This window comes from Mizuhopecten yessoensis, unplaced genomic scaffold (assembly GCF_002113885.1).
Source record: "Mizuhopecten yessoensis strain PY_sf001 unplaced genomic scaffold, ASM211388v2 scaffold10059, whole genome shotgun sequence".
Lineage (NCBI taxonomy): Eukaryota > Metazoa > Mollusca > Bivalvia > Pectinida > Pectinidae > Mizuhopecten > Mizuhopecten yessoensis.
In genome coordinates this window covers 484,963-492,683 of record NW_018408358.1, presented here as the reverse complement: position 1 = coordinate 492,683, position 7,721 = coordinate 484,963, and the positions used below count along the sequence as shown (strand labels likewise).

General features: G+C 36.2%; 1 protein-coding gene across 1 annotated transcript; it reads right to left on the bottom strand.

Annotated features, from left to right (window-relative positions):
• Window positions 1–393: 393 nt before the first annotated feature.
• LOC110459406 (E3 ubiquitin-protein ligase TRIM71-like) lies at window positions 394–3,764 on the bottom strand. The gene is made up of 2 exons (XM_021511639.1): window positions 3,678–3,764; window positions 394–2,668 (listed from the first exon to the last, which is right to left on the bottom strand). The coding sequence occupies exon 2, from the start codon at window positions 2,504–2,506 to the stop codon at window positions 1,694–1,696; it is 813 nt and encodes a 270-aa protein (XP_021367314.1). The 5' UTR covers window positions 2,507–2,668; window positions 3,678–3,764; the 3' UTR covers window positions 394–1,693.
• Window positions 3,765–7,721: the final 3,957 nt, after the last annotated feature.

The following is a 7,721-nucleotide window of genomic DNA, read 5'->3' as shown; positions in this document are numbered from 1 at the left end:
AAGCTTTAACAATCTTCTTCTCAAGTTCCATGAGGCCCAGGGTCATGATATTTGGCCAGTAGGTACCTGGGATAGAATACTATACAGTTTTCGCATGAACATGACCTTGACCTACTTTCAAGGTCACAGGGGTAAAAAATGTTAAAAACCTCAAACAATAATATCCTAAGAAACATTTGATCTAGAGTCATGATATTTGGGTATGTTATGTAGACCAGCTGTGAAACGTTTCCTTTATTACAATAATGAGGTCAAATGTCAACTTTAAGTGCTAACTGGAGTCGAAGGTCAACGTGGGTTAAAAGCTTTTAAATTAAAATTTCAAATTTCAAACAACAATATCTTAAGAAGCGTTTAAGAGATGTTAAAATGTCTTGTGTTCTAGTTACCAAATTTGGTCTGAAGTTACCTACATGTATATGTCAGTTTCATGTAATAAAGGAACAAGGTATTCAGTGAAATTATATAGATATACATTGTATCACTTATCACGCAAAGAAACAAAAAAGAGACTATCGAAGTGTCAATAGAACCACTTTTGAAAAATAATTAAAATCCATAAAAGTAGGGCAATATATGAACGAAGGAAAGATTTACATAGAGACCCATTAAAACGTACAAAGAGAACAAGACCTTGTGGATTTGATGGGTAAGTGAGCAGGTTGTCACTGCATTCAATGGATGCTAAACTGAATATAGATGGAATGCTTCTCCGTAGGTGCATCAATTCTGTTTAACTATGAGTGTATACATCCTCTTCTAACAGAAAATGCAAGTGGTTTTTTTAAAATATATTTGCCAAAATACTTTCGAATATAATGCTGTTACTTGTTTAATTTTTATCATAAATAAATCTTTAATATGGAAAAGGCACTGCCTATAAGAAAGCTCAAACAGTTCAGTAACTTTTGTGATGGTAGTGTAGATCTCGTGCTTCAATGACGACACCTGCAATGTAAATCTATACCGAATCTAAATAATGTCATGTCCTCATAGCGAGAACCAGGACAGTGACAGCAACACAACAAATTTTACCAACGAACATAAGGAAAAAAAGACCTCCAGATCAAACAAAGGTCGCTTGTGTTACTCCTAATTTACTGGCAGGGACCTTGTTTAGTGAAGTTGATGAATAATTACTATTTTAATCTTTAGTTGGCGTGTCCTTAAGTAAATGAGTCTATTCCATGATAAATAAAAGTTAGGTTTATCCATTACATAAAGTACATCAATTAATAAGATTTGTCAGTAAGTATTCATTGATATAACGAGCTGTACACATTCAACTGCATATAAGCAATATACAATATGCGTATTGTTCATTAATTGATTATGACAACAGCTTTTTAATGAAATTAATACGAAGCGGCAAGTGACAAATGTTAACAAGCGCCAAAAAAAGAGCCTTATTTTAATAAACAAAGGGTCTGATTCTTGTCCGAGTTTTCTTTCACAGACAGTTTAATATCCGCTCCAAAACATTGTTATCTGTTTGAGAGCATACACAGAGGTTGCGGGTAACAGGTGATGTGTATATATGTTACCCTGACAGGACTTCGTAACTGATTCACTATGTCTGCCTGCCAGGTAAGGAGGGTTACAATGTTGTCATGCCAGACAGAATCACATGTCCACACGCTACCAACGCTAGCTGGGCAGATGAAACTAATAGCACATGGAGCCTTCCATTCCGTCAGAAACTTGCTGTCCGTTTGTGACAAAAGATTGTCTGAAGTGCCGGACTGCTCTGGGTCATGTCGTCTTGTGACTCCTGTTTATGTAACAGTTCGTGCTGATTCACTGATACATGCCACTGGTCAGGACCAGCAGATCCTGAATGGTCTGAGTCACCTCTTGACTGTTCAGATGGGGTTAGGGCCACTGTACCGAGTGCTTGTCTCAAGAATCGCTCTGGATTTATCTGAGGATAAAATTTCGCGTTACCGAGAATTGGCTTTGTAGGTAATGTAACGAGGGATTTGAGTCCTTTGACAAAGTCAAACACTTGGATATCTGTGCCAACTCGAAGGGATTTCTTACACTGTTTCCGCTGATTTTTCAATTGTTGAAGCTTTTTCCCAAGTTGTGTCTGGTAATTTATCAGAACTTTTGAATTTTCCTCTTCCAAGTGTTTCAACTGAGAAATAGTTTGAGCCATTAAAACATCAAGTTCCTTCTTTATTTCTTCGCCTTGTTTTCGTACTTCTACTTCTAAACCTTCAAAACGACTCAAGTTTCGTTTCAGAGTTTCTCGTGTAGTACTGATTTCTTGTTGTATTTGAGCTACTTTAGTTTGTTCGGTTGTATTGATAAAGGTTTTGATCCATTGCCTGTTTTTTCGAGTAACTTCACTCAGCTGAACAAAAATATGGCCCCTGTGAGTTGTGGAAATACATTTGGCACATATTGCGTCTCTACACGTTTCACAAAACCAGTCCAAGGTTACCCGTCTGTGGATCACACATGTAGACTGGCCAAAATGACGAACAACAAGTTGTTCCGCCATTTCATCTGTTCATCGTATTGAAAGCTTTCTTGGTAATTTTGATAATATGAAAATTATTTCAGATAGACTATGTTCTTCCTACGACGGTCTTTACAGTTGGGTTTTGGTCATCACGATACTGTGTTGTCAGTCCGGTTAATAACTGTGACGTCAGAATTGATTCTGCAATATAACAATAAAAATAGAAGTATTGATAGATTGTGAATATGATATTTAAAAAAAAACGCGAGAAATAGTAACTGAGAGATCCAAAGGGCAAGATGACATTGATCATGATATCTTGAATTTTCCCATATGACCACTATTTAATCATCAAAATCACTAGCGCCTAGCACGAGTGGATATTTTTCATAACTCTGCAGCTGACTACATATAAAGTCGTTGGAGATATTACTCTTCCGGAACACTTGGTCTTATTGACATTTGCATTTTTCTTAGGTCTCCACGTAAAGCTTTCTGTTGATTATATTGTGTTTTAATATTATTGATTTTGATTTCGAATCATGTTTTTGTTAACGCTTCCCTATATTTTTATCCTAATGCAGTTCTATTGTCTGGAGGTCAAAGGCCAATGTCACCATCTTGCTTATTAAATATTGATGATATGTAATTGTAACTTAATATGTTAAGAATGTCTTCTTTATCTGCCATAAACCGTGCTGAACGTATATTTTTTGAATGTTGATGTTTTCTAAAAAGAAATTTCAAGTTTCTCTCTGCTCTTCCCAACCCCATATATTCAAAGCTAACCCCAACTGAGTCATTCGTCGATAGAAGCGTATCATCCCAGTTTCATGTACTTCCATGATTATTAGTAATGGACATCCCCAAGCTGAGATCTGAGAGGTCAAGTCATTAGTATTCATGTTACCTTTGACACATATACTTAAAAGTCAATAAAAATATACACCCTTAAAACATCATGATTACAAATAATTTTGATATAATCTATTGGTAAATAAAGGATAGAAATAAAAACTGATATAGGGTCTGGTCAAAACACCTGGATATATTACCATTTGAATTGTTAGGGCATGATGATGATACAATGACGACAAGGGATCGATGTATCTTTAACCTACCTATGTGATTAGATTTAACTCTTTAATGTTGTAATTGTGTGAACGTTAAATAATAACAAAGTACATATCCATTAAACACATAAACATACCTTTAAGTTTAGGAGAATCGGCGTCCAATCCATGAGAGAGTACAAGATGGCTACAGACTACCTTTGCACCTACCCGGCCAGATTTTCTATGCACAGGATATATATATCTGCAGCAACTTGCACGCTCTGTTGATCATAAAACCAGGCCGGATTGTCTTACAACACACGCCAACCTCCATATCAACTCCCAGCGTTGTATTCATACTAGTTAGGAGATATAGTGTGAGCGTCCATGTATACGTAAAGACCGGTTTCGACCGGTGTGACCCTACCAGTAAACTAAATATCTATTTGCTGAATTGGTTTGTGAACTTCATTAAGGTCAATATGTGACATATGAACTCTGTAAAGCCTGTATCTTTTGGGGAGATAAAGCCAAATCTACCAGATATATATGCTTTAAATATTTCGATAATATATAAAAAAAAGTGTAGCTTAAGCTAAGTTAAATAATTTGATTTTCTTTTGCAAACTTGTTTATTACTTGTCCGTAATTATAACTGTCTTTATACATCACTTTTATATAATCTGCTTTGGAGGAGTTAGTTCCCCTTTGTGTATCTATAATGTTAATGTTTTAAAAATATGTAAACCATGTGTTCACCACCAGAGGTAGCTGTAAGGAAAGGACTTATATAGGCAATACCTGATGTCCACTCCTGTTGACTTCTTTTGTCAATAAGATATGTTGAAATTGGAAATTAACCGGTTTTCATTTCTGTAGACTATACAGTTTTCTCCGCTGAACAGTTGATACGCAGAGAAGGGATCCAATGCATCAGTTAGATTAGGAAGATTGCATTCCTTTTGTATTTTTACAGACGATAAAGCAAAGCAATCTTAAGGTGTTTATTTTACTTTCTGGCTACGAATAACTTCCCCTATCAAGTTACGTATCGTGCAATTTTGTCCCTGTTTTCTTTCTGTTAATTCCTTTTTAACAATCGAAATGTATCGCACTATATAGTGCTACCTCACTGATATACGATACCGAAGGCACCAAACACAGTATTCCACATATTCACACTTAACTGAGCTAACTGACAATGAGTTATCCATTTTTTGTGATAACCTTAAAAGCTGAACGATTAGTAGGTAATAACAGGAACTATTTAAGGACTAATAAGTCCCGGCCCAGGGGACTGAACTCAGTACCCTCGCCGCTCGGGTGAACGTCCAACACTAAGGCCAACCGTGTGGTATTGCCAAGCAAGGCGATAGGAAACAAAACGTTTTTATAAGTAAAGAGAAAATATGCATATCCCAAATGTTGCAATAATTGTAGCATATTTACTTGGAGGACACAAAATCTAAAATAAACAAGAATTCCACGGGAGTGGATGTGTTGTCTGCTCAGCGATTTTAGTAAGAAAAATGTTTTGGTTTGAATTATCGCGTAGACAGATATGCCAAAACACAGAAAGTTGAAACTCGTGCTATATGTTGAACATTATTGCTTCTAGCATTACCGTACAAAATTAGAAAGGATATGATTAAAAAAATTAAAACAAGTTCCTTCATTTACTACGCAATGCCCTTGTTTGGCAATAAAAGGGGCATAACTCTACCACAAATGCATGTAAACGTCTGAAATGCGAATTTGTTCGAACTATTTCGAAATGCAATATGTGTACAAGTTTCAGTTCAATCAACCCAAGGGAACTCAAGTTATCGCACGGAAACCTTGTTTCGGATGACGTAACCGACGACGCCGACAAATAATACCTTTATGTCGCCTCCCGCTGCAGGCGACACAAAAAGAGTATGTCATATTCTTTAAGGCGTAGATAAACCAAGATACATAAGTCTTACTGAAATCTGCCATTTGAGGACTTTGAAAAAAGCAGGTTCAGAATGCAAAACGTTCTTGATTAATATATTTAAATATTTTTTTATCTCCAAAATTCAAAGAAATTAATTATCAATTATTATGTATTATTCAAATGGGTTTTTCAGAATATATTAATGTACTGATCTTATGTACACAAGGAATTTGACAACAGGCATAGTCTATATACAAAACAACAGTATATTATTACACAAAACTATTTGAGAATCTAATTAAAACGTCTGGTGTATCTAATGTAATTCTGAACCGTCTCCACAATATTTCTAATCATATTAACTGATTGAAAACCATAAAGAAAAGTTTTGGTATTGAATGGAATAGCATCACTCATTGCTGACAGAGAATTAAGTAATATTTGTCTATGGTTAGTATAACGAGGACGGTGCAGGGGAAAACAACTACTGATACATCTTACCAGTCTACATATAGGGCACTAGATGGACAGTCCTGTCAAACCCGCAATGTTATATATTGTTTGTCGTGTTTGAAATATGACATATCTGTATATGTGGGAGAGACGGAGCGTGCACTTAAGGAAGGATAAAGGAACACGTGGCGGACATCCGGCTGAGTAGAGACAAACCGGTGGCACATCATTTTCTTGGAAGAGGTCATTCTCTATCGGACTTGCGGGTGTGCGTACTGGAAAGGGTTAAGGAGGAATCGAAAGTCGCAAGGCTTGTGATTGAGGGATTTTGGATCAAAAAGCTCAACACTGCTTTCCCCAATGGTATCAATACCAAGTGATGATGATTGCGTCACAATTTGTGAGGTTATGGTTTGATGACGTCATTGTGTTATGTTGACGTCATGGGATTAGTGTTATGACGTCATCAAAACAACGTCATAGTTATCATCATGTTTGTCAAGATGGATGTGACATAGAGGTCCGGTGACATTTAATCCCGGACGAAGGGCTAAGCCCGAAAGCTTGGAAAAGAGTACCTTAAGATTTCTTAATATTATTGCGTTCCCTATAGGAACATATGTTTATAGACAATTAGTATTTCATGACGTGTAAGGATCAGTCGGGGTCAATGACGTCATTAACAATCGCCATCCGGGCTTCATATGCAAATGAGACATTTGCAGACGGTATATCGTGGTTATACTGTCGCAAATTATTTTGCTTGACCAATCAAATGTCCTGTTACATCAGAAATGAATTAGAATTAAGATTTGCTTCAATAGTAACGGTAACAACTGCAAACCAGAATCAACATTTTGGTGTTTAGGAGTATATAATGATAGCTTATTCCCCCGTAAATAATAATATATATTACAACTCATCCAGACAGGGATGTTCAACACGCACTATTCAAAATTCAGCTAATTGCTTCGCTGACTTTTATATTCATCTACCTAGATTGGCATTTACATAAATATGGTTTATATAAAGGGTAACAAAAATTATAAAAGTACAGTACTTGACATCTACAGTTAAACAATATATCCAAAAAAAAAAGAATGGCGCTAGGTACAAAGTAAATGCTGTCTCTTTTGGCAGGTTGTATCGATACATCCGAAAAAAGGTAATTACGAGGATTAAAACAAATGCTTCAAAATCATTCCTAAAAGTTTCATAATAACGTTTATCTCGCCAAAAAAATACAAAGGTATAACTTTTTTTTAATTCAAAACGTGTTGAATTGAAGAAACAGTAAATAACCTGATGCGTAGGGCTTCATCTTATAAACAGGTATTATGGGGGTTATTCCAAGTCAGATTCAAAACATACCCTGCTTCACTATTACACACGATTTATATGTTACGGTCGGTACGCTTAACATAAATATTCTGTGAAAAAGGATCGCACAACCGGTTGTTACCACTTCGCATGCATGAATGCACACACTACGACTTCTAAATATATCTGTGAAAAAGGCTCGCATAACTGGTTGGTACCACTTCGCATGCATGAATGCACAAACTACGACTTCTAAATATTTCTGTGAAAAAGGCTCGCATACCCGGTTGTTACCACTTCGCATGCATGAATGCACACACTACGCCTTATTCATATTTCTGTGAAAAAGGCTCGCACACCCGGTTGTTACCACTTCGCATGCATGAATGCACACACTACGACTTCTAAATATTTCTGTGAAAAAGGCTCGCATAACCGGTTGTTACCACTTCGCATGCATGAATGCACACACTAGGACTTCTAAATATATCAATGTATGTAAGTGTAC